The sequence below is a fragment of the Eptesicus fuscus genome, chromosome 20 (genome assembly GCF_027574615.1).
Source record: "Eptesicus fuscus isolate TK198812 chromosome 20, DD_ASM_mEF_20220401, whole genome shotgun sequence".
Taxonomy (NCBI): domain Eukaryota; kingdom Metazoa; phylum Chordata; class Mammalia; order Chiroptera; family Vespertilionidae; genus Eptesicus; species Eptesicus fuscus.
In genome coordinates, this window is record NC_072492.1 from 36187941 (window position 1) to 36215540 (window position 27600).

A 27600-nucleotide genomic window follows, 5' to 3' on the forward strand; every position below is an offset into this window, starting at 1 on the left:
CTGCGGCGATGGAGAGGAGGCGACGTTAGGGGGAATCGGCGCCCTGGAATCCCCGGGGTGGGGCTACTGAAGGGGGGAAATCCCGCTCGCGCCGTTCTCTCTAGGGACCGTACGACAGCAAGTGGACCTGCTTCCGGGGCAGCCCCGGCAAAAACAGTTTACAGCCCAGTCAGGGAGGGGAGGCAACAGGCGCCGTCAGGGCTCCCAGGCTCCCTTCTAAGGTCGCGGCTCAGCCCTCGACGCTCTGCACCTCGGAATCCGGAGCCCGCCACCCTGCTCCGGTCTACCGCGGGGGCACTACGGCCTCCGGGCTGCCCTGGAGGGAGGCCTCCAGAACTGCCATCATCCAGTCTTCAGCTACTTCCCGGTGGGCCGGCGGAGGACTTCCGCCATGACCGGATGTGACGCCACGACGGCGGCAGCTGCAGGAGGAGCCAGTAGGTCGGTCCAGGTCCACCCGCTTTCGAGCCGGGCCGCGGCCCCTAGAGGCTGAGCTGGGAAACGCGGCCGGCGTCGGCGGGTGAGCGTAGGTTGCCTGGGGGTGGAAGGATGGAGGAGTCTCTGCCATCCTCTAATTCAGTGACTTTTCTTTAGATTTGTCACTTCTGAGCGGAGCCACTTTAGTTCTGCAGTATCAGTTTTATTTTTATTTATTTATTTATTTTAGTATTTTTTTTGTTGATTTCAGAGAGGAAGGGAGATGGAGAGATAGAAACATCAATGATGAGAGAGAATCATCCATCGGCTGCCTCCTGCCGACCCCCACTGGGTTTGGAGCCCACAACCGGAGCATGTGCTCCTGACCGGAATCGAACCTGGGACCCTTCAGTCGCAGGCCGATGCTCTATCCACTGAGCCAAACCAGCTAGGGCGGCAGTATCAATTTTAAAAGTTTCTCCTTGGGAGAGCTGGGCTTTCTTTCAAACGCCCCCGAGAGAGTGTCTACACTTGGAGGGGAGGTAAATTTTGTTTTATATTATAAAATTTCAATTATTAATTAAAGTCGAGCACTTCAGATATTGAAACATATAAAGATGTTATAAAATATAAAACTAAAACATTTTTGTCTTTATGCAGGAATAGAGAGATCAATGAAACAGAATAGAGTTCAAAAATAGACCAAGGATACAGGGGGATTTAGTATGAGATAAAGCTAGTCTTTCAAATCAGTGAGGAAATGATCTACTTAATAAGTGATGAGTGGGGCCTAAGAGCCTTGTAGATAGTAGTGAGCTGAATCTACTTCACTACTTACACCAAAAGAGGTTTATAGTTATTCACAAATTTAAGCATAAAAAATATGATGATTAAAAGTACTAGATGAGCCCTAACTGGTTTGGCTCAGTGGATAGAGCGTCGGCCTGCGGACTATTCATGTCAAGGGCATGTACTTGGTTGCGGGCATATCCCCAGTGGGGGGTGTGCAGGAGGCAGCTGATTGATGTTTCTCTCTCATCGATATTTCTAACTCTCTATTCCTCTCCCTTCTTCTCTGTAAAAAATCAATAAAATATTTTTTAAAAAAGTACTAGATGGAAAGCATATGTGAATATTTTTAATAATCTTGGAGTGGAGAAGGTCTAAGCAGGACATGAAAATCAGAAGCCAAAAAAGGGGAATATTGAATTTTACTCCTTAGAAATGAAAACTTTTAGAACTGGAAAAAAATTACAAAAAAAAAAAAAAAGTGGAAAAAAGTTGCAGCCCATAAAATAGAAGGCAAATTTCCTTTATATGCATAATTCTATACAATCAATAAAAATACCAATAGGCCAGTATGAAATGGGCAAAGCATATGAAAAAGCAGATCACAAAAACAAATGGTTGATAAAGAAATAAAAAGACTTTACTTAGGGCATCCATAGACCTTCAAAGGACCTTTTCTTTAGGTCATACCCCTCAGAGAGTCTCCCCCCACCCGCAGCCTTTATTCTTAAAGAATATTTTTAAAGCTTAAATTTGTATATTAATTTAGGACTTTATTTAGAAGTATAGGCTATCTTTGGTGGCAGCAGTATATTCTGAAATGTTTCATAGATATTTATATTTTTGAATAAAGATGGTGTTGTTGAATGACACACAAAAAAAGAAATAAAAAGATGTTTAATTTCATTTGTAATTAACTCAATTGAAATTACACTTCAGGGAGGCATTCCTCATTTATGAGATTGGTAAAGGCTGAACCAGTTAATAACATCCACTGTTGATGAGCATTTGGGGGACTCTAGAATACTGATGGCTGGGAAAATTATGGTATTATTGCTTAAAAAATTATGGTATTATTCATTAGCAGGATACTATGCAACTATTAAAAAGAATGAAATTAACTTGTTTTTTACTTGATTCAGTTGACTACTTTGCCAGTAGTCTGAAGGGCAAGTGTGGAAGCAGGAAAACCAGTTACTAGGTTTTTGCAGGAATTGAGGCAAGAGATGAATGTCAATTGAAATAAGAAAAGTTATAGGCAGTATATGTGATATGATTCCATTTGTACATAACATACTATATATGGTGTATGATATGACATTATATTTGATATGCTCAAGCAGTGTCTTTCACTGGACATTGGACAGAGACTTTACTTCACAGTTTGTATTGTTAGATTTTTTTTAATACAATATGCCTATGGTTAATTTACAGCAAAATTAAACTTTTACAGAAATATAATATTAACAATACAGGAAGTTAGGGGGATAATGTCATGAAATTACCCATAATCTCACCACACTATAACTTTTGTTTTCCATTAAAATGTTCTTCCTATGTATTTTAACACGGTTGTATTTGTATTTATAATTTACATGCAATTTTTGTATCCTGCTTTTAAATTTAGCAGTACATACTGAATAATTTTCCATGATGCTTACAGTTTAGGTAATTGTCATCGCTGCATCACAGCACAAGTGCACTAACAATGTATTTCTTCGTTGCTGGAAACTTCCATTGCTTCCAGTTTTGGTAATTACAGTAATGTTGCAATGAAGAGCTGACTGCTTTTTTATGATAAAGCCTCACTATTGGAATTACTGATGAAAAGAGTATGGCTATCTCATGTCTCTTGATTAACATTAGCAATTGTTTTCCAGAGCAGTTGCACACAATCATATTCTGCCTCCAGTAATGTACGAGAGAGCCTCTTTCACGATGCCTTGGCCAGTATTAGGTATCATATATTTGAGGAATGGGGGGGGGGGGGGCGCGGAGAGAAAGGCACGTCCCTGTTATTTTCATTGGCATATGTGGTATAGATTGGGTTGGTGTTCTCCTTTTGTGAATTTTCTGTTTGCATCCTTTGCCCATTTATTTAGGTAATATTTTGCTTAATATTTTTCATTGATTTGCATAACTGGTCTGTTAATGTATTTCCCAGATGTGCAAGTTTTAAATTCTTATGAGGTCAAATCTGCCTTTTTTTTTTCTTGGTGACTTACATTTCTTTTTTTAAAATATATTTTTATTGATTTCAGAGAGGAAGGGAGAGGGAGAGATAGAAACATCAATGATGAGAGACAATCATTGATGGGCTGTCTCCTGCACACCCCTAACTGGGGATAGAGCCCACAACCCAGGCATGTGCCCTGGACTGGAATCGAACCCGGGACCCTTCAGTCCACAGGCTGACGCTCTATCCACTGAGCCAAACCGGCCAGGGCATTGGTGCCTTATATTTCTTAGAAAGTTTTTCTCACTTCTAGAAATGACTTTCTTATTATTTTGAATGTAGGTGATCCTCCTATAATTAGATGTATTATAGGAACTAGATTTATTTTCTCCTGGTATTGCTAATTAGATAATCTTTACATTATCCTTGTCCTCTGTTTGGCACTAGAGCTTCTTCTTCCTCTTGGATCTTTCAGCATGAGACTCCCTCTAGGGGAGGCCTGCTGTGGGGGGTTCATAGCCCTACATTTCTTCCTGCTTAGCTGCCACTAATACCATCTCAGAAAGGCATAGAGACGTAATGGGCTTCTAGGGGTAGAGTGCATAGAGATTACAACTGAGGTTGAAAGTCTAGACTGAGTTCAAACCTATTTTTATCATTCACCAACACTGAACTTGAGCAAGCTATTCAAATACTCCGTGCCTTGTTTTCTTGTTTCTGAAGTGAGCATAATAGTGTATGTCACATAGGGTAGTGTGATGATTAAATGATCTAACATGAGGTACAAAGAGCAAGGCCTGGCACATAGTAAACTCTGTGTGCCCTGCTGCTTGGAGAACATATGACAGTCAGTATGTATAGTGCCCAAGGGATTGTGAATACTCAACAACATAACCCAAGTCATTAATTCAACAAATATTTATTGAGGACCTACTATGTACCAATCACTCTGCTAGGTTTGGGAGGATACATTGGTGAACTGCTCTCATAGCTTATATTCTAGAGAGAATTTGACAACTGTAAACAAATGAATGATTTCAGATAATGGTAGGTGTTACAGGTTAAATTTTGTACCCCCAAAAGATGTTGAAGTCCTAATCCCAGCACCTGTGATGTGACCTTATTTGGAAATAGTGTCTTTGAAGATGATCAATTTAATGAAGTCCTTGACTGGTGTTCTTATAAAAAGGGGTAATTTGGCCCTGGCCGGTATGGCTCAGTTGGTTGAGTGACATTCCATGCACCGAGAGGTCACTGGTTTGATTCTTGGTCAGGACACATACAAGAATCAACCAATGAAAAAAAAAAAAAAGAATCAACCAATGAATGCATTAATAAGTGGAACAAAAAATGGATATTCTCTTGCTTTCTAAAAGTCAATTTAAAAAAAATTTTAAAGGGGCAATTTAGACACAAAGATAGTCATAGGGATGACAGTTGGTTGGGTGTCATCCAGTACACAGAAAGGCTTCTGGTTCGATTCCCTGACAGGGCACATACCTAGGTTGTAGGTTCAGTCCTCGGTGGGGGTGCATACAGGAGGCAACCGATCCATGTTTCTCTCACAAATGGACGTCTCCCCCACTTCCTATCTCTATAAAACCAGTAAAACATAACTCGGGTGAGGATTAAAAATAAAAGAAAACAGAAGAAAAAGGGAGAAACAGATGTTAATGAGCAAGATGGGTAGTATGGGCTATGTTGTACGTAGTCTTGAATAATGGAAAAGGACTTTTTTTGAGTCTGAAAGCAGGGATGTTAATTACATAGTTTAAAGAATAACCTTTTCATGCTAAACATTAACAGGTAGCTTATCTGACAATAGCTACTATATATGTAGTGCCTGCCTTGTGTCCAGGTTCTTTTAAATATATATGATTTCCAATACTCACAACCCTACAGAATTACATATATTTATTAATAGTGGTTAAAATAAAACTTGACAGATGAGGGAATTGAGACTCAGCATTTCAGTAATTTTATCAAGATAGCAGTTAGTAAAGAGCTGAGGTGGGATTTGAAGCCAGGTCTCTCCCTGATTCCAAAGGCCATAGTCAGTTGCACTTCATTTAACTGCATATACCCATTTCCCTTGCACTTAGCACAGAGGCCTGACCAGAATAAATGTTTAGCAATAGTAGTGACCCTAAAATATAAATCAGATGACCTGCTTTTGCACTTAATCCAATTTGTTTCCTAACAACCCTCTCCCCCCACCCCCTGTCTTTCAATGTCTTCAATAAAACCCATGCTATTCTCTTTATCAGTTATTTGTTTCCTAACATTTATTAAATTTTGTCATATTTTCAGTTTACTTTCTGGTGTCTTTCCCCAGTATTAATCCCCAGGAGATCAGAGAATTTGAGTTTTGTTTACCTTTGATATCCCAGAGCTGTGCTGTTCAATACAGGAGCCACTAGTCACTTGTGGCTATTCAGTACTGCAAATGTGGCTCCTCTGAATTGAGATGTTCAGTGAGTGTAAAACTCATACTGGATTTTGAAGACTTGGTATGAGAAAAAAACGTATATGATCTTATTAATATTTTTAAATATTACGTGTTTAAATAACATTTGGCGAAACTAGGTTAAATATATAATTAAAATGAACTTCACCGGTTTTACTTTTTAATGTAAAATTTTTAATGTGGCTACTAGAAGATTTTAACTTACATTAAGTGACTCACATTATATTTCTAGGCTCTGAGGCAGTGTTGTCCCAGAGCCTAGCCCAGTGTCCTGACTCATTTTATTTAGCGAAATAACCAGTGTTAACAGACAAACTGAAAAAAGAATAAAGAAAAAAAGGGTGAGTGGAGACATGATATTTGCCTTCCATTAGGAAAATGGATACAGCATTGTCCTAGAAGTCAGGAGATCTGGGTTCTGTTCCAGGATTTACTGGCATCACTGTGTAGCCTACCTCACTCTGGGGGTCAATCTGCCCATCAGGCAGTGGATCTCCAATGTCTGAGAGTGCATGAGTAAGTGACGGAGAAAGGTGAGGAATCCTGGTACAACAGACCTTGTCCTCTGTTTGGCACTAGAGCTTCTTCGGCCAACAGGAGGAGGCAGCAGGAATCCTAGACTACATTCCTGAACTCCGAGCCGGGACCGCCAGCTTCCTCGGTCTGACGTCACTTGGGGTGCGACGCCGTCGTCGGTCCGGTCCTCCAAACTGCAGGGCTCCTTAGGTTCCTTCGGTGAAGGCTAGTGCCGACGAGCTAGCAGAGAGCCAAACAGCTCCCGAGTCTCTCTGGGGCTCAGTTCTCAGTAAACCAGCCCCCGCCACCCTCCCTCTAACTCTCCTCTTACCCAGCACCGCAACTCGGGAGATACGAACCTGGAAGGAGAGCCGAGAACCAAACCTCAGTGCGGCTGCGCAGAGCACGTGCCCGTCCACGCCGGAGTCCCGGCGCCTGGCTGTGACGTAACTTCCGGCGTGAGCGGCGAAAGCCGGGAGGGCAAGCGATAGTGCAAGCAGGCATCCAGCAGCAGGCAGCAGGCAGGCGGGCGGGCAGGCGGCACAGAGGGAGGGAGCGAGCGAGCAAGTGAGCAGCCTGTGAGCCAGCGAGGGCAGCCGCGTCCCGAGAGAAGCCGAATTAACTCCCGTCCCTCTGACCCCCTCCCCGGAGCCCACAGCGCCTCCGGTCTCCAGCGGAGCGAACACGGCCCTGCCCGGCCATGGCCTCGTTGCTGAAGGTGGATCAGGAAGTGAAGCTCAAGGTAGCGACACCGGTCAGGGCTTCCTTACCCCTCGCTTCGATCTCGGAGCACTCTGACCGGCTCCCTACTCCCCATGGCGTCTTTGTCTCCCTGGGGACACCAGCTCTGAGCTTCCGCTCAGCCCAGCCCCCCCACTTCCCGGAGACCGCATCAAGGGAGAGGATGATATAGGGTGGCTTTCTGTGCCTTGTCTGGTGATGGAGAGCCCGCGGACACGTGGTGGATTCAGTGCTTGAGGCTAGTGACAGCTGGAAGTTCCCCAGCCCCGCCTCCGGACGCTGCCGCTGTCCTTGGAGTCAGGCCTGCCTTGTATCTTAGGTCTGAAAGGGAGCTGGCACGTTTGTGAGCTCACACCTCCCCTATCTACCTGCTCACAAATTCAGACCGCCTCACACACAGGGAGGGAGAGAGGGAAGACAGGTGAGTGCTGCCCTCAAGCCCTGCTTCCCTCTCCTGAGATGGAGAAATGGGTCCTCAAAAAAATAAAGTACTTGCAGTCTGGGGGCCTCTCAGCTTCTCACTACAATTACAAGGTGAGGGAAAGACAGCTAGATTTGGGTTTCCCTATCCTGCCCTAACCTCTGTTGCCAGGTACTGACTTGCTCTTACTGAATTGCTCTTTGTTAATTTTAGGTTGATTCTTTCAGGGAGCGGATCACAAGTGAGGTGAGTGAAATAAATAGCAAAATGAGTGTTGGTTAATAATTGGGAGTTTCCCAAAGGGGAGATAACTGCTGAGAGATACCATCCCACAATTTTAATGCATTTCTTCTCACCTTTAGGCAGAAGACTTGGTGGCAAATTTTTTCCCAAAGAAGTTGTTAGAACTTGATAGTTTTTTGAAGGTGAGAGACCCTTTTCCTCAGATTTCCCAATTTTGGGGGGGCCCTGATCTTTCCGTCAAATGGGACAAATCATGTGTTGGTTCCATTTTGTTTTGTACTGTAAAGCACTCTCATATCTTGCCCTTCACATGAAATATTTATTTGTTCATCTTGAAAAGACTAATGTTGGGGGGTGGGCGTCTCTTTTTCAGGAACCAATCCTAAACATTCATGACCTAACTCAGATCCACTCAGACATGAATCTCCCTGTCCCTGACCCCATTCTTCTCACCAATAGCCACGATGGACTGGATGGTGTAAGTGTCCTATATTTATCTTTGTCTTCTGTAGCAATAGGTTCTCTGTCCTCTATTCCCTGGTCAGTTTGAACATGTACAAAGGAGACAGTAGGATTTGGATCTGGGAATGAGGGCTCTTACAGACATGATGACTCCAGTACACACCCTTTAGGTCCTGATTTTCACTTATAGCACGAGGTGAATTTGCTAATGCTACTCTGTGTGAGAGTGAGTGTTAATAGCTACAGGGTTATCTGGTCTGTTTCCATGGCTCTAAGCAAGACTTTTTCTTATCTGTTCCATGTTTCAATGTCTTGAGTCTTATTGAATGAGCAGTCCTTCTTGATATATAACTGTAGTCCCTGTCTTTGCTGGGCATCTTTACTACCTAGTCCTTATCTATTAATGTTCACATTCTGTAACACTGATGACACTGCATTGTTCTTTGTCTGCATTATTGTCTCCTTGTTAAAACTTGTTAGTTCTGGAAAGCAGAAACTGTCTTAATCATCTTTGTATTCCAGCACCTAGCATTGTTTCTGGTACATAACAGGTGCTAAGTATGTGCTTGTTGATTGAATATTGTGTTTCTTTGTGGAACCAGCAGATTTATATATATTCCCTTAATTATCTTTACCCTCCACTGAAAGGTTCTTTTTTCCTATTGTTTATAGTAGCCAGTTTCAACTGATGTACTGTAAGAATTTTTAAAACATGCAATTCCTGACTATTTAGTCAGGAGCACTGACCTCTTTCCCCTTAGACTGGCAAATTAAAAAAATGACACAGCCAACACAACAATGGCATCCAGTGTGAATGAATCAAAATTATGCCTTGTTTTGGGTCAGATAGGCAAAAAATATATTTTTGGTGTGCCACAGAATTTTAGTAATTAGTTTTTGTGTGCCAGGAGATGGAAAAGATTGAAAATTGCTGGCTATGCCTCTCGTTGCTTAATGTGTTATATTTCTTGAAAGGTTGGTTTTACAACTAGAGAACCTTTTCTTAAAGCCTTTTATGTACTTAGTAACTTGCATAAATTAATAAGACTAGAGGCCCAGTGCGCCCTCTCACAGTCTGGGAGCCCTCGGGGTATGTCCTAAGCCTAAGCCGTCAGTCTGACATCCTTAGCTTTGCGCTCACCAGCCGTGAGCCCAGCTTCTAGCTGAGCAGTGCTCCTCCTGTGTGTGAGAGCTCACTGACCACCAGGGGGCAACTCCTGCATTGAGAGTCTTCCCCCTGGTGGTCACTGTGTGTCATAGCGACGGGTCATTCCACCTTAGGTCGATTTGCATATTAGCCTTTTATTATATAGGATAGGATAATTATGGTGTCAAAGAAGGGATTAAACTTGCTTAAAGTATAACTTGTGATTGGGATGTGAATGTTGAGAGTAGGCTAATTTCTGTCTGTTTCCTTAGCCCACTTACAAAAAGCGAAGGTTGGATGAGTGTGAAGAGGCCTTTCAAGGTAAGAGCTACCCTACCCCATCTACCCTCTGGCTTACAGCCTTGAGAAGCAGATGGGTCTAGTGTTCTGGCCTGGAAGCAGGATCTGATTTTATTTCCCAGAGTTAGCATTCTCAGGTCTTCCAAATGTGGTCATTATTTAGCACCCTGAACCTAATTTTCCAGTAAAAAGGGAGGGTTTAACTTCGTGTAAACTGGCCAAAGGAAAGGACTTGGGGGTCACTACCTATTGCAGATTTTTCACAGGAGTCCCAGTTCCATGTTATTTTTTTCCTCTTTAATAATAGTTGGTACATTAAGTCTTTAGAGCATATTTTAATTTCCTTATTCTTTAGACTTTGGGCGTATTTTAGACGCTCATTTGTTAATCCATATGTTCTCTTTGGTTCTGTTGGTGGTGTCAGTATTTGTTGTGACAGATAAAAGGCAGAGGTCATAGCATTTCATGAATCTGGGGAAGAAGAGGGAAGGGTGGAGGATGCTATATCCTGACCCCCACCCCAATCATTTGGCCTTCTTCATGTCCTTGCCAGGAACCAAGGTGTTTGTGATGCCCAATGGGATGCTAAAAAGCAACCAGCAGCTGGTGGACATTATTGAGAAAGTGAAACCTGAGATCCGGCTGCTGATTGAGAAATGCAACACGGTGAGGCAGGGGCTAGTGACCTATGGGCTGACTTCAAACAGCCTGGCTTGAACTATGAAAAATCATGGATGGTGGGACTGGAGGCATGGAGGTGATATGGGTGTTGGCAGACTAAGTATCTTGGCTCCTGTGCTCCTGGCATCTGGCCCCAGCAGCATGAATTGTATACTTCATGGCATCAATAGAAAAAGCCACGTTCCTCAAGCCTTGGTCCTCATATATATTTTGGTCTTTTTACCCTGCAGGTCAAAATGTGGGTACAGCTCCTGATTCCTAGGATAGAAGATGGGAACAACTTCGGGGTATCTATTCAGGTAATTACGTACTAGAAGGGAAGTTTTGAGGGATACTCTCGTCTCCCCTGCTTTGTTTGTTTTTCCTTTCTCTTTGGCTCGTTGTGGAGTAACGTGGAAGTGATTTTGACTCACCGTGTTTTTTGTTTGTCGTTTTTCAGGAGGAGACAGTTGCAGAACTAAGGACTGTTGAGAGTGAAGCTGCATCTTATCTGGACCAGATTTCTAGGTAGGGCTGCTTGGGCTTGGCCCAGGTGGGGGCTGGTGAGGTGGTAAGCACTGTCCAGGGTCTCCTGCAGCTTCCTCTTCTTTTTTCTCCTTCCAGATATTATATTACAAGAGCCAAATTGGTTTCTAAAATAGCTAAATATCCCCATGTGGTAAGTAAGGGTTTTGTGGCCTGAGGGTGGAAGTGGTAGGGTAGGGAGGAGTGACTGTTACTGGGAAAGAGCTGACTGTGGATAGTTCAGTCTTGGGAACGAGCCTTTTCTCTGCCCCTTCTTTCAGGAGGACTATCGCCGAACCGTCACAGAGATTGATGAGAAAGAATATATCAGCCTCCGTCTCATCATATCAGAACTAAGGAATCAATATGTAAGTAACCTCGATCCCTGCCAACAGTTGCCCTGGCTTTTCTTAGTTCTGGTGATAAATTTCTTGCCACTCTCTGTGGGTCGAGCGGGGACGGAGGTAAAGTTGATAAAACGAGTTCTGCTTATCAACCAAGTGTTGAGAACTATGGAGTTGAGGGTATATAGCTGGGCATCTTCCTTCTTTCCACCTGGATGAGAGGGAGTGCAATATAGTACAGAGGTGAAGGTGAAGTTGTTAGTCAGACATGCTTAGGTTTGGAACTAGCTCTACCTGTAATGTGTGGCCTTGGGGAAGTTGTTTAACCTCAGACTTCAAGGTTTCTTCATTTCTAAAATGAAACTTATATTAGAGTATCTACTGCACAAACATGGTTTAAAAAAATTAGCGAGATAATACATTAAAGGACCCAGTGCACTTCTTGTTAAGTGTGCAACAAATGTTAGTTATTATTAGACACTCGGGAACTTGGAAATACTCAGGTATACCTAGTTTGGGGGTATAAGAGAGGTGGAGCAACCACCTTGATTTCAGGTTCAAATGAGTGAGAAGGGGATTATGTAAATGATTACTTGGGTCATTGGTTGGGAGGGATCTTTTCTTTTTGAGGTAGAGGTAGAACAGATGTGTGATTCTCTGATCTCTCCTCTCCCAGGTCACCCTACATGACATGATCCTGAAAAATATTGAGAAGATCAAACGGCCCCGGAGCAGCAATGCAGAGACACTGTACTGAGGCCAGGGCCAGGGCCAGGGGACTCTGTGAGTCTGGCTCAAGACCGACATTGCCTTGGTTTGTTACATGACTATCGTGACGGGGAAACTGGCTGGAAATAGTAATCACACCTCTCTCTGTTTTTAGTTAGAGTCTAATGAAACTCTCATGTAGTTCTGTGACGTGTTTACCTCTTTTTTCAGGCCTCAGGAACTCTTCTATTTCCTTCCCTAATACCCCACACCTGAGCTGTTCTAATTTCTGGAGAACTCCAGGTTTGTGTGCGTAAGATATTGGCACCAGAATACTTGTGCTTTCTTTCCCCACCCCTTCTTTGTCTTGGGCTTTGTGTTTTTTTCCTTTTGATGATTAGTTTGTTAGGAGCTGAGGGAACTGAAAGGAAAGTGCTAGGTTTTGTTTTTTTCTAGGATCTGGGGTCAGGGAGACTAGCTCCTTTCTTCTGATAGAAGGTTAGTGTCTCTTGCCAATGTGGGATATTGGATCCTCCCTGTCCCAGTTGTCCTGGTGATGACTTCAGGTTTTCCATCTACATACATGACAAGAAGCACCATAGACCTTGGCTAAGTCCCTAAGTCCTTCAGATGTTTTTATAAGTAGAATTTTCACATACACATGTGCATGATTGACACGCACATACAGACAATGCACACATCTGCTTCCTACTCTGTTACCTGACACTCCCCCGCCCTCCCCCACAAACCCTGTTACACACACACACACACACACACTATTCAGGAGGTGATAGTTGTCTCAGTCATCATCCACCGGGGCCCATCGTCTCCTGATATTGTAGCCTCTTGGTACCCAGAGGCTATTGAGTTGGAGGAGAACCAAGAGGCGAGAAGCAGAGGGATTGGGGAAGGCTCCTTTCTCTGTGACTCGGGTCCTTTTGGGCATTATTGCAAAGGCCAGTCCTCTGACTCCTGACTGCCTCTTTCCAGACCAGTTGTAATTTGGGGTGGGGGTGTCTTTAACCGTGAGGACCAGCTGCTGCTGCTCCTCCTGGGCTTTTCCTTTGGGAAAAATATTTCTTATTTATAGTATTGTGCTTCCAGGGAAAGCAGTCACTTATGTGTATATGTGTGTGCATGCAAACACAGGCAAGTACACGTGTGTATGTGGAAATCTGCTGGGCAAGTCAAAACCATAGAAGAGTTGCCCCCTATCTCTTGAATCTTCCAGAGCTACCCCCCACTTTTTTATTCTATCACTACTGGAGAGTCAGTATTTGCAGCCAGCCAGCCAGCCGTGACTCTCTCAGTGTCTATTTCTGACTTATTCTTCCCCTGTCTGTCTTCCAACCCCTAATCATATTTCCACCTGGATGCATCATTTTTACTCCCAATATGCTATATAGAGAAGGAGTCAGGATGCTGTCTTCCCACGAATAGTACTCAGTAACAAACCAATTGCATTTTAGTTGGGCAATGCCCCTACCCACCCTTCAGATCCCTTCCACCATGCATTTCTGTTTCCCTTTTTGTTTGTTGGATTGTTCTGCCCCTTCTTACCCCACCACCCTTGGATCGTAATGTAAAATTCTTTTACCATGTCAAGAAATTATTAAAAATATAGGTACTTTGACCTCTTTCTAAAGCCGCAGACCCTGGTGAGATGCTCTGGTGGCTAGGGACATACCCATACTCATATGCGTGCGCATCGGGATACCCACCTCCACATACACCACCAGCCATCCTATTGGGTGTTTTTATACCAATTATGCTTCCCCTTTTTTCTGGAATAATGGAAAGATTGAGGTTTCTGCCTACCAAGAGGCAAAGGTGGGTCCTTCATTTGTATTAAGCCTGAATTATGTGAAAGAGAGAGAGCTCTTCCCAAATCTAAGCTGCCTTCTGTCTCAACCCTCAGCAAGATCCCAGTTCCTTCCTTCCTTCCCCAGTGATACCCATGAACTGCCAGTAGAGGCTGCTCTAGTTCCACGTGGGAATCACCTGGTTCAAGGCGCACCCTACCGTGTCATTCTTGTTACCTTATACTAATTCTCCCCTCAGAATAATGTCTTAAATTTCTTAAGGAGATGCCAGGGGGCTCTTGGTTTTGGTTTTCAAATGACTTGGAGGGCTGTCTAGGACTCTACCTCCCTCTGAAATAAAGTTTCCTCAACTTCCACCTTGTAACGTAGCCTTCTGGTATCCAGTGATTCCCTCATTGTCTCTGCAAAAAGAGATTTTAGGTCTTAAACAATGGAGGAACATCTGCTCTGTTCTGTTTCAGAAATAATCAGTAGGTAACGATTTTCGAATGCCTACCCTGTGTTAGGCTCTGCTAAGCACTTGATATGCATGATCACATTTAGTCTTCATGAATCTATAAGGTAGTTTTATCCATTTATAGGTGAGGACATAGATTCATGCTATGTACCTCCCCTGAGGTCACAGCATAGGGACCTGGAAATCTGACTGCTAAGCTCAGGCCCCCACCACTCTTCCTTTCTCACTAACTAGATAGGAGAGGCCTAAGACTACGGATCAGGGCCTTAACCTTAGGCAACTGGCCGAGCACAGTGCTTGCTGCTGAACTAGGCAGTAGATCCTGGAAATATTGGGGGATAGTGCCTGCCAGGAGGGTGGAAAATGGACAGTTTTGGTGCCTGCATTCAGCACACAGGACTTGATTGGGCATCTGAGATTTGCATTATTCTCAGACCCATTTTGAGTGGAAGGTGCAGTTCAGCGGTACTTCAAATGCCCTCTAATCTGGTCTAAATGATGGAAATCATGCTGCCAATAGTTCAGGGGCAGGGGAGATGCCATGCACATGGAAGTAGTGCTTTGGGCCAAACCACAGAACAGAAAATTGGAACAGAATTATATAAATCAAGGTCAGAAATTTCCTGTTCAACCCACAGGGTGGAGTTTTCTCCACTCCTATCCATCCTACTGAATATAAACCCTGATTTGATGTCAGTAACTGGAAGAAGCAGCTGGTAGGACTCTCATTTCAACTCTCAGCACTCACCATGAATGTCAAGGTAGTCCTCGTGTTCCTGGCACTGTCCCTCATTACCATCTTTGCCCTGGCCTATGTCTTGCTGTCCAGCCAAGGGGGTTCCAGCCAACCTCCCCGCTGCCCCTCTGAATCCCACAGTGCCCAGCACTGGACACACCCTGGCCAGAGCCAGCTGTTTGCAGACCTGAGCCCAGAGGAGCTGACGGCTGTGACGAGCTTTCTGACCCAGCAGCTGGGGCCAGGCCTGGTGGATGCAGCCCAGGCCCGCCCATCAGACAACTGCATCTTCTCCGTGGAGCTGCAGCTGCCCCCCAAGGCTGCAGCCCTGGCACACCTGGACAGGGGGAGCCCCCCGCCTGCTCGTGAGGCACTGGCCATCGTCTTCTTTGGTGGACAACCCCAGCCCAATGTGAGTGAGCTGGTGGTGGGACCACTGCCACACCCCTCCTACATGCGGGATGTGACTGTGGAGCGTCATGGGGGCCCCCTGCCCTATCACCGACGTCCCATGCTGAGAACTGAGTTTGCCCAGATGTGGAAGCATTTGAAAGAGGTGGAGCTACCCAAGGCACCAGTCTTCCTTGCTTCGGTCTTCAACTACAATGGCTCCACCTTGGCACCTCTGCAGGCCACTCCTAGTGGCTTGCGCTCAGGAGACCGTACCACCTGGATAGCCCTCCACCATAACATCTCAGGTGTTGGGATTTTCCTCCACCCAGTGGGGCTGGAGCTACTGCTGGACCACAGGGCCCTGGACCCTGCTCGCTGGGCTGTCCAGCAGGTCTTCTACCTTGGGCGCTACTATGCAGACTTGAGCCAGTTGGAATGGGAGTTTAAGGCTGGCCGGCTGGAAGTGGTTAGAGTTCCTCTGCCCCTGCCAAATGGAGCTTCATCCCTGAGGTCTCGGGCCCCCCCAGGTCCTCTTCCACCTCTTCAGTTCTCACCCCAGGGCTCCCAATACAGTGTGCAAGGGAACCTGGTGGTGTCCTCCCTCTGGACATTTACTTTTGGTCATGGGGTGTTTAGTGGCATGAGGATTTTTGACGTTCGGTTCCGGGGTGAGCGAGTGGCCTATGAAGTCAGTGTCCAGGAGTGTGTGTCTATCTATGGTGCTGATTCACCCAAGACAATGATGACCCGATACTTGGATAGCAGCTATGGACTTGGCCGAAACAGCCGGGGCTTGGTGCGGGGCGTGGACTGCCCCTATCAGTCTACAATGGTGGACATCCATGTATTAGTGGGCAAAGGGGCCGTCCAGCTGCTCCCAGGGGCTGTGTGTATATTTGAGGAGGCCCAAGGACTACCCCTTCGAAGGCACTATAATCACCTTCAGAGTCATTTCTACGGTGGTTTGGCCAGCTCAGCTGTTGTAGTCAGGTCGGTGTCATCTGTAGGCAACTATGACTACATTTGGGACTTTGTGTTTTACCCAAATGGGGCGCTTGAAGGGCGGGTCCATGCCACAGGCTTTGTCAACACAGCTTTCCTGAGTGGGGGAGAGGGAAGCCTCCTCTTTGGGAACCGTGTGGGGGAACGAGTGCTGGGGACGGTGCACACGCATGCCTTCCACTTCAAGCTGGACCTGGATGTAGCAGGTGAGTGTTCAGGGAATTAAGATTGAGAGTTGGGATGGGTCAGAGGGAACAGAGACTCCTCACCCCCAGATCAAGCCTGAAGAGTAGAGGAGCATTCCAGCTCCACAATTCATTGTGGCAACAGAGCACAGACTGATTTAGGCGTATTCAGCTGCAGTCAGTGTGAAATACTGGGCTTACTGAGTCTGGCAGGAGGTAGACAGGGTTCCTCCGTCAAGCTGCGATCATCCAGCCCCTCTGACTTGCCGCCATTGTGAAATTAGTTTAATATAAAGGCTGTGCCTGTCTACCTTAACCTCGGGTGACAGTGTGCGTGGTGAATTGGCCCTAAGGCTGAATGGGACTAGAGTTGGGGCTCTGCGTTCTTCCTAATTCTGAGTCAGTGGAGGAGGGGAAAGCAGGGACCTGAGCAGAGGTAGGAAGCAGTCCATCTCGAGAGGTTTTCAGAGGAGAGGTGGTTCTGGGGCACGAGAAGGGGGGTGCTAGATGGGAGTTGCTCCACAGGATTTCAGACAACTGGGGATACAGGATAGTGGCCCCATCCTTCTGGGGTGGGGGGCATCCCATTCCTGTCAGCACATGGCATCACAATGGGCTCTCTGGTGGCATGGCATAGTAGGCTTGCAAGTGTAGAAAGGAAATTCTCAAGTAGGGCTCAGAGCACAAAGAGGACTTGCTGCTCCTGACACGTTTTGTCGGGAACAGAAAATAACCAACTTATCAAATCAGACAATTAGACCCAGAAAGAAAATTAGAAATCCACCAGACCCTCTCCATATTACAGTTAGGGAAGTTGAGGGTGGGGGGAGATGAGACAGAAAGTGATTATCCAACTATAATGTGCTATAACTAAGGCTATTTCTTGTGAAACATTTTCTTATTCTCCTGGGTATAAAGACATGACTGTGTGTGTGTGTGGGGGGGGGGGGAGGGGGGGCAGTGTGCCTGTGGGGGTGATGTGGAGGCAGAGGGGAGGAAGAACTAAGAAAATAGCATGGTTGAAATGGCATATTAACAATTCTTTGACATATTTAGAATATGACTTTTCTGATTTGAAGTTTCTCCAGCATTTTTGGTATCAGAGAGCCTTGTCAGGAAGTAAAATCAAGTGACATTTAGGCCCCCGTGCACAGAGACCAGCAGAGGCACCGGCTTTAGCAGAGTGCCCCCCTGAGCCAGCTGTCTTCATAGTTACTTTCCTGTTTAAAGTAACTGAGTCCAAGGATATGATCAGGTGCCAAGTCGGGTGATGAGTTCAGGTTATCAATGCAATAGAGTTCCAAGGAGTTCTCAGACGATTTAAGGACATAAATCTATTCACTTCTGAAAAACACTGAAAGTGGTCCCCATCTTGGCGAGAGAAAGAAAGCAAATTCTCAGAGCTGAGAGGGGTGTGCAGGGCACCATGGAAGGGGATTGGGTTTTTCCAGGCAGCTTCTCCAAGACAAATGTCCCTTTCAAAGTTACTAGCCACCTGCGTGTGTTTTTCCATTTACAGAGCTCAACCATAGAACAGCTGTAATTATGTCCAGTGTAGAGATTCGGAAAATGAGAATCAAAGAAGCAAATAATTTGTCCAAGGGTAGACCAGTGCTACTAGAACTTTCCGCAGTAATGGAAATGTTCTATATCTGCATTGTCCAGTACATTAGCCACTGGCCACATGTGGCCATTGAGCACTTGAAATGTGGCTAGTGTGACTGAGGAGCTGAATTTTTAATTTAAATGCAAATAGCCACTTGTGGCTGGCAGTAACTGTATGGGACAGGGCAGCGTTGAAGAAGATGGGGTAGCTCCCAGCATGGAGTGCTCTCTGATGAGTTCTGCTGCCCTTTGTCAGGCCGGTGCAGTGTTCATGGTGGGGGCGATGAGGAGCCTGTCTTACCTGGTATGGAACTCCTCTCCCTCCCCTCACCCTGGCAGGGCTGAAAAACTGGGTGGTAGCTGAAGACGTGGTGTTTAAACCTGTGGCAGCCCCTTGGAGTCCAGAGCACCAACTTCAGCGTCCACAGCTGACTCGCCAGGTCCTGGGAAGGGAGGATCTGACAGCTTTTTCATTGGGAAATCCCCTTCCTCGCTACATTTACCTGGCTGGCAACCAGACTAATGCCTGGGGTCACCAGCGCGGGTACCGAATCCAGATCCACAGCCCCCTCGGCATACACATGCCCCTGGAGAGTGACATGGAGAAGGCCCTCAGCTGGGGGAGGTGAGGAGGGCCCTGGGCACTGGGTGGTAGGGAAGAACTGGTCCCCTTCCCCATCCCAGCTCTTGGAGACCCCCACTCACTATTCTTGGCTTACTATCCACCCCTGTACCTCCTCTCAGATCCAAATAGATATGGGATGGGAAATGGTCACACTGAATCTGATCCAAAAGGTTTCTGGGACAGGAAAGGTCTTTGATATTGTCTGACTCCACCTTCTTATGACATTCCTGGTCAGATACCAGCTCGCGGTGACCCGGAGGAAAGAGGAGGAGTCACAGAGCAGCAGCATCTATTACCAGAATGACATCTGGACACCCACTATTGCCTTTGCTGATTTCATCAATAATGAGACTCTCTTAGGAGAGGTTGGTAGATGGAGAGACAGAGGAGAGGGGCTCTTCTGTGTCTGGTGTCTTGGCTGCCCAACACCTGGCCCTGGATTGGAGGGATGGTGGTGTGTTTCCATTGCTCAGATTCAGGAGTCTAGGAGTTCTCTGATGACCAACATGGGTCATCCCTCCTGGGGTGAGGTTAGCTCCGGGATATTGACCGCCCTACAGAGATCACCACGTTTGTGGACCTGGGGCTGGGCGGAGGTGGAAGCAGGGCTGAGGCTGGAGGGTGGGGATTGTGGCTAAGGGGTAATTCTCTGGGTCTCACCTCCAAAGTCCTCCAGCTCCTCCTTCTTCCTGCAGGACCTGGTGGCCTGGGTTACAGCCAGCTTCCTACACATCCCCCATGCTGAGGATATCCCCAACACAGTTACTGTGGGGAACAGAGTTGGCTTCTTGCTTCGACCCTATAACTTCTTTGATGAGGACCCCTCCATCTTCTCCCCTGGCAGCGTCTACTTTGAAAAGGGCCAGGATGTTGGGCTCTGCCATGTCAACCCTGTGGCCTGCATCCCTCACCTGGCAGCCTGTGTTCCAGACTTTCCCCCTTTCTCTTATCAAGACTTTTAACCCCAAGGGTGTGGTGGGACACAGAGGTAGGGTGGGTGGGTGCTAAGACATATGTACCTTCCTCTCTGTTCCCAATTCCTGCTCCCCTGACTTCTACCCTCTTAATGTTTCAGAGGAAACAGCCCCTTCCCACACTAAACCTTCATATATCCTTTTAGTTAATTCATATTTCCAGTGTCCTTTTTAAAAATGATGAATTTATACAAATGATATTATTATTAAAATATTCAAGCAAGCCGGGCCTACGTGGCTCAGTGGCTGAGTGTCGAACTATGAACCAGGAGATCAGGGCTAGATTCCAGTCAGGACACATGCCTGGGTTGCCGGCTTGATCCCCAGTGGGGGTGTGCAGGAGGCAGCCAATTAATGATTCTTTCTCATCATTGATGTTTTATCTCTTCCTCTTCCTTCCTCTCTGAAATAAATTTTAAAAAATATTTTTAAAAAATATTCAAGCAAAAACACCACAAATCCTACCACTCAGAAATAGATAGGGTTCACATTTGGTGACCATTATACCAGATATTTTTTTATCAGGTGCATTGAAATGGAAGAATAGATAGAATTTTGTAAAAATAGATTGTATGGCCCAGCTGGCACGGCTCAGTGGTTGAACGTCGACCTACGAACCAGGAGGTTATGGTTTGATTGCGGGTTAGGGCGCATGCTTGGGTTGCAGGCTCAATCCCCAGTGTGGGGCATGCAGGAGGCAGCCGATCAATGATTCACTCTCATCATTGATGTTTCTATTTCTCTCTCCCTCTCCCTCTCTGAAATCAATAAAAATGTATTTTAAAAAAATAGATGGTATGTGCAATTTAGAAAAAATATTACAAGATTTTTATTTGAATTTCTTCTATGTGACTTTTGAAGTAACCAGAATTCCCCAGAGAATATTAAGGATTCTGGCCAAGGAAATTAGCAATGACGGAAAGAGGAAAGGGGGACAGCGCTGGCCAAGGAATGCTGCTTGGGAAGCTGAAGGGCTGGGGGTAGGGATTTCCTTGGAAGGAGAATAATAGTTCTAAGATACAGGAAAGGGAACATCTGGCCCTGGGAATGTGGGGGTGGGAGGGAAGAAGCGGGGCTGAGGAGGGTGTGGGGTTGCAGACCCCCACTCCTTAATGGTGGTACATTATTGTGCTCAGGCTGGTCAGTTACATTATTTTGAAATCCCTCCCCCTTCCCCTACCCCAGCTCTCCCCAGTTCCAACCCTGACCCAGAGTCTGATTTGGAGCCTGGAAGACAAAGCCATGTAAGGTCTGTGGAAATCACTGCTGCCTGCACCAGGCCCGCCCCAAGCCCTGGCCTGCCCCGCCCCAAACCCCAGCCTTCCCAGTCCTTCCCACCCTCAGTTTCCTGTGCCTCTGGATACTGAGAACCTAAACCAGAGTCCAGGAGCCCCCAGTATAGGAGCCAAGAGAGACCCTCTTCTGCTGACCTGAGAATCCACACCTCCATTCTTGTTTAACCCTCTGCTCCTCGGTTCACACGACAATGAACCAGAAGACAACCCTGGTGCTCCTCACTCTGGCGGTCATCACCATCTTCGCCTTGGTGTGTGTCTTGCTGGCTGGCAGGGGAGGAGGTGGGGGTGAACCCAGCAGGCCTCCCCACTGCCCCTCCATATCTCCCAGTGCCCAGCACTGGACACACCCTGGCCAGAGCCAGCTGTTTGCAGACCTGAGCCAGGAGGAGCTGACGGCTGTGATGAGCTTTCTGACCCAGCAGCTGGGGCCAGGCCTGGTGGATGCAGCCCAGGCCCGCCCATCAGACAACTGCATCTTCTCCGTGGAGCTGCAGCTGCCCCCCAAGGCTGCAGCCCTGGCACACCTGGACAGGGGGAGCCCCCCGCCCGCCCGGGAGGCACTGGCCATCGTCTTCTTTGGCGGACAACCTCAGCCCAACGTGAGTGAGCTGGTGGTGGGACCACTGCCACACCCCTCCTACATGCGGGATGTGACTGTGGAGCGTCACGGGGGTCCCCTGCCCTATCACCGACGCCCCGTGCTCATCCGAGAGTACCTGGACATAGACCAGATGATCTTTGACAGAGAGCTGCACCAGGCTGCTGGTCTCCTCCACCACTGCTGCTTCTACAAGCGCCAAGGGAGGAACCTAATCACGATGACCTCAGCCCCCCGGGGTTTGCAATCAGGAGACCGGGCCACCTGGTTTGGCCTCTACTACAACATCTCAGGGGCTGGGGTTTATCTGCACCCCGTGGGGTTGGAGCTGCTGGTAGACCACAAGGCTCTGGACCCTGCCCGCTGGACCATCCAGAAGGTGTTCTTTCAAGGCCGCTACTATCAGAGTCTGGCTCAGCTGGAGGACCAGTTTGAGGCCGGCCTGGTGAATGTGGTGCTGATCCCAGACAATGGCACAGGTGGGTCCTGGTCCCTGAAGTCCCAGGTGCCCCCGGGTCCGGCTCCCCCTCTGCAGTTCCATCCCGAGGGCCCCCGCTTCAGTGTGCAGGGGAGTCGAGTGGCCTCCTCACTGTGGACTTTCTCTTTTGGGCTTGGAGCATTCAGTGGCCCGAGGATCTTTGACATCCGCTTCCAGGGAGAACGGCTAGCTTATGAGATCAGCCTCCAAGAGGCCTTGGCCATCTATGGTGGAAACTCCCCCTTAGCAATGGTGACCCGCTACATTGATGGCAGCTTTGGCATGGGCAAGTACACCACGCCCCTGACCCGTGGGGTCGACTGTCCCTACCTGGCCACTTACATGGACTGGCACTTCCTTTTGGAGTCCCAAACCCCCGAGACGATACGAGATGCCTTTTGTGTGTTTGAACAGAATCAGGGTCTCCCCCTGAGGCGACACCACTCAGATTTCTACTCCCATTATTTTGGGGGCCTTGCAGAGACAGTGCTGGTCTTCAGATCTGTGTCTACCTTGCTCAATTATGACTATGTGTGGGATATGGTCTTCTACTCCAATGGAGCCATAGAAGTCAAATTGCATGCCACGGGCTATATCACCTCAGCATTCTTCTTTGGTGCTGCTCGAAATTACGGGAACCAGGTTGGGGAGCACACACTGGGCACCGTCCACACCCACAGTGCCCACTACAAGGTGGATCTGGATGTAGGAGGTAAGACAATGTGGAGGGGGGAAAGTATTCCAGAAGAGGGGGCTCAAAAGTTGTCTCTATTTGTCTTGTATTTATAGCAATTATGTAGGAAAAGAAGCTATGAGAGTGAGTACGTAGCTTTGGAGTCCAGGCTTCCTCTTCGGCTGGATATGAGAGAGTTGGATGCTAGATTTTATTTAGTTCATTGGCTGGGTACATGACTAACACCCTTCCCCCACATGACCTTGTCATAAAATCTTGGGAAATGGCAAAACTCAGGGATGAGGCAGGGTCTGAGCCAACAGGGTCCCCTTTGCCCTCTTCCCTCCCTTTCGTTTACATGGAACCCATTTCAAGGAGGCAGCCATTTGTTTTCCAGTTCATTTCTCTGCATCTGGCCGGTGGTGCTGCTGTTTTGGAGGATCTGTCTGCAGTCCGCCAAGTCCCTGGCACATGCAGGCCAGCCATGGGACACCCAGGTTGGACATTTCCTTGGGAGATGGACCCTCCTTCTCCCTGGTTTTCCATCTCTCTCTGAACTTAAGTGTAAGGGACAGAATGGATCCTGTGGAGCTTTCCAGATAGTTCCTGGTAGTCACAGAGAGAGCCAAGGAAACATGATGTCTTGGAGTCTATCCTTTTACTTTCCTTCCCCACATAGAGCTGATCCCCAGATTTTTTTTCTGTTCTGCATCTGAAATATCTTGAACCCCTCACTGGGCCCCACTGTCATACCCCTATTGGTGCCAGATCTCATTCTGCTGCTTCCACTCTTCTTCCTCCCAGATCCAGGGATCACTTTGTGCCCAGAGGGACCTACCAGCCCATGCCAGCCTGCTCCCTCATACATGCTTCACTTCCCCCATCAAAATAGGATCCCATTCACAGAATTTTCTATAAGGCCTTTCCCTTCAGAATGCAGTTCCATCCTGCCTTTCAGATTCTTCCCTATGCACTGCTTTAGCCATCCTGTCCCTGGCCACACACACCGTGCAAGACAGTCAGGCTCCTTTGCTTTGGCTCATGCTTTGTTCCTGCCTAGAAGGCCCTGCTAGGTCATCTCTGCTGGTAACATCCTGGAAGGCCAGGCTGAAAAGTTGCCCAGGAAGGTCCCTTTTCTTGCCTGCACCTCTATTCCTATAACCTTGAATCTTGAGTGTACACCTTTCATATAGCAGGCCAGTCAGGGCATTGCCTTCTGCATCCTCTGTGAGAGCAAAAGGGAAAGGATGGACTTTTATTCATCTGTGTGTCCCCAGGGCTGAGCCTGAGCCTCGACACTGATGAGATAAGTGAATAAACAACAATAAATCAATGAAATCCTGACAAAATATTTTATAGGTCAACAGCTTTGGCTAAACGATTGGGGGATATTTTGGGGAGAGGGAAAGAAAGTAGGGGGCACTCTCAGTTCTGGGCTTCTCTTTGGCCCCCAATCTGAAGCCAGGTGGGTGATCATTCCTTTGTCCCATCCTTTCTCCTCTTTCCCTCACCCCGGCAGGACAGAAGAATTGGGTCTGGGCTGAGGACATGGTCTTTGTCCCCATGGCTGTACCCTGGAGTCCTGAGCACCAGATACAGAGGGCTCAGGTGACCCGGAAGCTGCTAGAGACAGAGGAGCAGGCCACCTTCCCCCTGGGAAGTGCCACCCCTCGCTACCTGTACCTGGCCAGCAACCACAGCAACAAGTGGGGTCACCCTCGGGGCTACCGCATCCAGGTGCGCAGTTTTGCTGGAGAGCCACTGCCCCAGAACAGCTCCATGGAGAGAGCCGTCAGCTGGGGGAGGTGAGTGGCAGGGTGTCAGAGGGAAGCTGGGGGAGATGAGAGAGAAGGGAGCATTGGAGGGGCCATTGGAAACTCAGTTGAAACTGTATGCAAAGTGAGTAAGAGCTCAAGAAGGATTTCCTGGTTATCAAAAGGCACAGTGGGCACTGGAATGTCCTCCACTGCAGGACTAAAACTCAGGTCTGAGAGCTTTTTCCTCTTTTGCATGGTGGACGGGTCATGCTGTGATATGGCAGGGGGGTGAACAGGATTCCCTTGAAAGGTGTTGGATGATTCACCAGGGTGGTGTCCGAGTCACTGAATGAATGAGATGGGGAAGCTGAGGTCCACATGCTCAGCGCCTTTCCATCATAATCAGGCAATAGGATAGTGTTAGTGACTGTGCCTCCCTAGGTACCAGGTGGCTGTGACCCAGCGGAAGGAGGAAGAGCCCAGCAGCACCAGCATCTACAATCAGAATGATCCTTGGACCCCCACTGTGGACTTCTCTGACTTCATCAATAACGAGACCATTGTTGGAGAGGTCAGCTGATGGGGAGGGCCAGTGAGAGGGGTGGGGACACAAAGATTAGCCCTACCTTCTCTTGGGGGCCCCCGAAAACCATCTGGTCCCTTCAGGGGTGGAGTTGAATCCTGTCTTCTGTGCTTTCATGGATCTGATCATTACCTCTTGAGGGAATCTTCCCAAGCTGGGAGTTCATTTGCAGATGCTGGCCGAGGCCCCAGCCTATCCTCAAGTACAGCCCTCTAAGTCTCAGCTTTGTGGACAGAGTCCTTTTCAGGCTCCAGCAGTCAAGGAGGGCTGGAGGTCACCAAGGGCAGACCACATCTTGCATATCTAAAACCCATTCCTGGTGTGACCACTAAAGGATTAATTTCTAAATGTTGGCCTTTGCCTCCCAAACCCTGATCTCCCTTCCTCCATCCTCCTTCCATCAGTTATAGTTTGGGAACTCTCTGGGAGTTAAGGGGAAGAAGTTGATGTAGCCTGTGGCATCATTATTCCTCTGTGGGTGGAGAGACTGATGGAGGTGTGATAGAAAGTGTCAGAGAAGAAGAGTACAGACTGGGTCAGGGAGCAGGTGCTGGTTCCAATATGAATATGAAATTGACTACACTTTGATTTCTGGACCAGTAGGAAAAATGTTTAAAGACTTAAGATCCTTTTGAGGAAAGGGGGGCTGGCATGGCAAATCCTTACATACCAGGCTACTGTGGGAGGCAGGTGTGTCTTTAGCAAAGTCAGGCCTCATGATCCTCTTCCTTCTCCCCTGCTAGGACTTGGTGGCCTGGGTGACAGTTGGTTTCCTGCACATCCCACATGCAGAGGACATTCCCAACACGGTGACTGTGGGGAATGGTGTGGGCTTCTTCCTCCGACCCTACAACTTCTTTGACCAGGACCCGTCCTTGGATTCTGCGGACTCCATCTATTTCCGGGAGGACCAGGATGCTGGGTCCTGTGAGGTCAACCCCCTGGCTTGCCTCTCCAAGGCTGCTGACTGTACCCCCGACCTCCCTGCCTTCTCTCATGGGGGCTTCTCTCATATCTAGGTGATCCCTGAGATGGGGAATGTGTCCAGGACCCCAGGGCCAGCGTGTGTGGAGAGGGGGAGCAATGGGCACTGGGTTGGGCAGACTGATGCCCTCTTCTCCTTCCTCACATCCCTGAGGTTCCTTCCTCTTCTTCCCCAAGGTCACCTCCTGCCACCATCCTCCCTTGCTTCCCCTCTCTACTGGGAGCATCCTGAGCCTGTGATGCTGGTGATGGGGGGACACAGGAGAGACCCAGCTTTGTTGCCACCAGATAGGCCTGGTTTCTGTCCCAGAGAGGAGAGGAATGGCAGCCAGGAGCTTGAAGTGATAGTCAAGCTTTTCACCAGAAGACTCCCTTTTTTCTTTCTGGCTTTTCCAAATATTTTAGGGCTGCCTCCAGGTCCCTCCTCACATCCCCGGTGCCTGCCTTGGGAGATGAAGATAGGTCTCTGCAAGGAGATAGTCCCCTAGAGGCCCAGCTCAGGGTTCTTGCCAGGCCTGTGCATACATGGATGAGCTGGAAGGGGCTTCTGGGCCCATATTTTCTCTTATCCAAGTCTTCCTCCTTCTTTCCCTCTTCCTCTTGCCTGCCACCTCTTCCTCCTGTTTCTACTCTTTCTTATATTCTGGGATTTCCCTCCCAGCCCTCATTTCTCAACTTCAGTCTCCTCTCCTGGCCCTAGGCCTTTGGAAGTCTAAAAGTACAAAGGACATTTGGGATGACAATCCCTGTCTGTCCCCCCATGGAAGTAGGAGTTGCCCCCACCCCAGTCCTGGGCAGAGTGTGTTCTCTTTGCCCATTTGTATACCCACTGCCTTGCATTCTCAGCAGAGGATGGTCATAGAGACAGTAGCTGCTCAAGTTAGCATTTGAGGTGCTTTTGTGGGTACAGTGGTAATAAGGAGTGGTCATTTTGTGCCAAGGTTGTGTGTAACCAGTGACCTCTGTCTTCTGTAGCAGCCAACAAGGGAGGCACCAAGGATGAGAAGCACAAATACCCAGGAACTCTAGCGGTTAACTGGCCAGGGCCATTCAATCACATACGGACATGCAAAGGAGCGGGGGCTTGGTCCCTTAGGAGCCTGGATTAGGGTGGATATACAAACAGCAAGCGTTTGGAAAGGACAGAAACATCCTTCCCCAGAGGATTGGTTAAATAAATTCTGTGGACTCCATCTATCTCCGAGCTATAAATATAACTATATTTCTTTATATACTAATAGGGAATGATCTCCCAATGAAAAGGCAAGGTGCAGAAGTGTGTATGGTGCACTTCCCATTTGTGGCTTATAGAAGAGAGGAAAATATACGTGTAGATTTGCTTATAAATGCGGATCCAGAAGAAATGGGTAGCACTGGTTGCCTCTGGAAAGGGAACCAGGAGGTTGGGAACAGGGGGAGGGAGGGGACTTAGCACTGTATACCCTTTTGTACATTTTGAAGTTTGAACCATGTGACTATATTACCTATTAAAATTAAATAATAAATGGACCTA

General features: G+C 47.5%; 3 protein-coding genes and 1 long non-coding RNA gene across 7 annotated transcripts; 3 read left to right on the forward strand and 1 right to left on the reverse strand.

Moving 5' to 3' along the window:
• Positions 1 to 6191: 6191 nt before the first annotated feature.
• On the reverse strand, positions 6192 to 6820 carry LOC129147329 (uncharacterized). Its single transcript, XR_008554698.1, has 2 exons — positions 6725 to 6820; positions 6192 to 6605 (listed from the first exon to the last, which is right to left on the reverse strand). It is a non-coding gene; the product is annotated as an uncharacterized LOC129147329 (long non-coding RNA).
• Positions 6821 to 6913: 93 nt separating this feature from the next.
• On the forward strand, positions 6914 to 12123 carry PSME3 (proteasome activator subunit 3). Of its 2 annotated transcripts, none has more exons than XM_008149326.3 (11): positions 6914 to 7107; positions 7741 to 7773; positions 7890 to 7952; positions 8144 to 8248; positions 9652 to 9700; positions 10233 to 10345; positions 10591 to 10659; positions 10800 to 10867; positions 10964 to 11018; positions 11146 to 11232; positions 11885 to 12123. In XM_008149326.3, the coding sequence occupies exons 1-11, from the start codon at positions 7066 to 7068 to the stop codon at positions 11963 to 11965; spliced, it is 765 nt and encodes a 254-aa protein (XP_008147548.1). In that variant the 5' UTR covers positions 6914 to 7065; the 3' UTR covers positions 11966 to 12123. The 2 variants fall into 2 exon arrangements, with proteins under 2 accessions (XP_008147548.1, XP_008147547.1); XM_008149325.3 differs by lacking the exon at positions 6914 to 7107 and adding an exon at positions 7501 to 7640.
• Positions 12124 to 14447: 2324 nt separating this feature from the next.
• On the forward strand, positions 14448 to 20479 carry AOC2 (amine oxidase copper containing 2). The gene is made up of 4 exons (XM_008149322.3): positions 14448 to 16533; positions 18457 to 18742; positions 18978 to 19107; positions 19438 to 20479. Exons 1-4 carry the CDS (start codon positions 14946 to 14948, stop codon positions 19702 to 19704), a joined length of 2271 nt encoding a protein of 756 aa, XP_008147544.2. The 5' UTR covers positions 14448 to 14945; the 3' UTR covers positions 19705 to 20479.
• Positions 20480 to 21067: 588 nt separating this feature from the next.
• Positions 21068 to 27600, forward strand: LOC129147015 (membrane primary amine oxidase). Of its 3 annotated transcripts, none has more exons than XM_008149321.3 (4): positions 21068 to 22802; positions 24283 to 24568; positions 24962 to 25091; positions 25847 to 27600. In XM_008149321.3, exons 1-4 carry the CDS (start codon positions 21203 to 21205, stop codon positions 26120 to 26122), a joined length of 2292 nt encoding a protein of 763 aa, XP_008147543.2. In that variant the 5' UTR covers positions 21068 to 21202; the 3' UTR covers positions 26123 to 27600. The 3 variants fall into 3 exon arrangements, with proteins under 3 accessions (XP_008147543.2, XP_054565573.1, XP_054565572.1); XM_054709598.1 differs by having other exon boundaries at positions 21068 to 22091; XM_054709597.1 differs by lacking the exon at positions 25847 to 27600 and having other exon boundaries at positions 24283 to 24500; positions 24962 to 25086.

What these genes read in the sequence shown, in the direction of transcription:
- PSME3 (XM_008149325.3), top strand. Translation starts at nt 7,566, where the DNA reads ATGGAGAAATGGGTCCTCAAAAAAATAAAGTACTTGCAGTCTGGGGGC. An exon ending in TAGCTAAATATCCCCATGTG is followed by an intron (nt 11,019 to 11,145) that starts GTAAGTAAGGGT and finishes CCCTTCTTTCAG; the next exon opens with GAGGACTATCGCCGAACCGT. An exon ending in CAGAACTAAGGAATCAATAT is followed by an intron (nt 11,233 to 11,884) that starts GTAAGTAACCTC and finishes CTCCTCTCCCAG; the next exon opens with GTCACCCTACATGACATGAT.
- AOC2 (XM_008149322.3), top strand. Translation starts at nt 14,946, where the DNA reads ATGAATGTCAAGGTAGTCCTCGTGTTCCTGGCACTGTCCCTCATTACC. An exon ending in GCTGGACCTGGATGTAGCAG is followed by an intron (nt 16,534 to 18,456) that starts GTGAGTGTTCAG and finishes TCACCCTGGCAG; the next exon opens with GGCTGAAAAACTGGGTGGTA. An exon ending in AAGGCCCTCAGCTGGGGGAG is followed by an intron (nt 18,743 to 18,977) that starts GTGAGGAGGGCC and finishes ATTCCTGGTCAG; the next exon opens with ATACCAGCTCGCGGTGACCC.
- LOC129147015 (XM_008149321.3), top strand. Translation starts at nt 21,203, where the DNA reads ATGAACCAGAAGACAACCCTGGTGCTCCTCACTCTGGCGGTCATCACC. An exon ending in GGTGGATCTGGATGTAGGAG is followed by an intron (nt 22,803 to 24,282) that starts GTAAGACAATGT and finishes TCACCCCGGCAG; the next exon opens with GACAGAAGAATTGGGTCTGG. An exon ending in AGAGCCGTCAGCTGGGGGAG is followed by an intron (nt 24,569 to 24,961) that starts GTGAGTGGCAGG and finishes GTGCCTCCCTAG; the next exon opens with GTACCAGGTGGCTGTGACCC.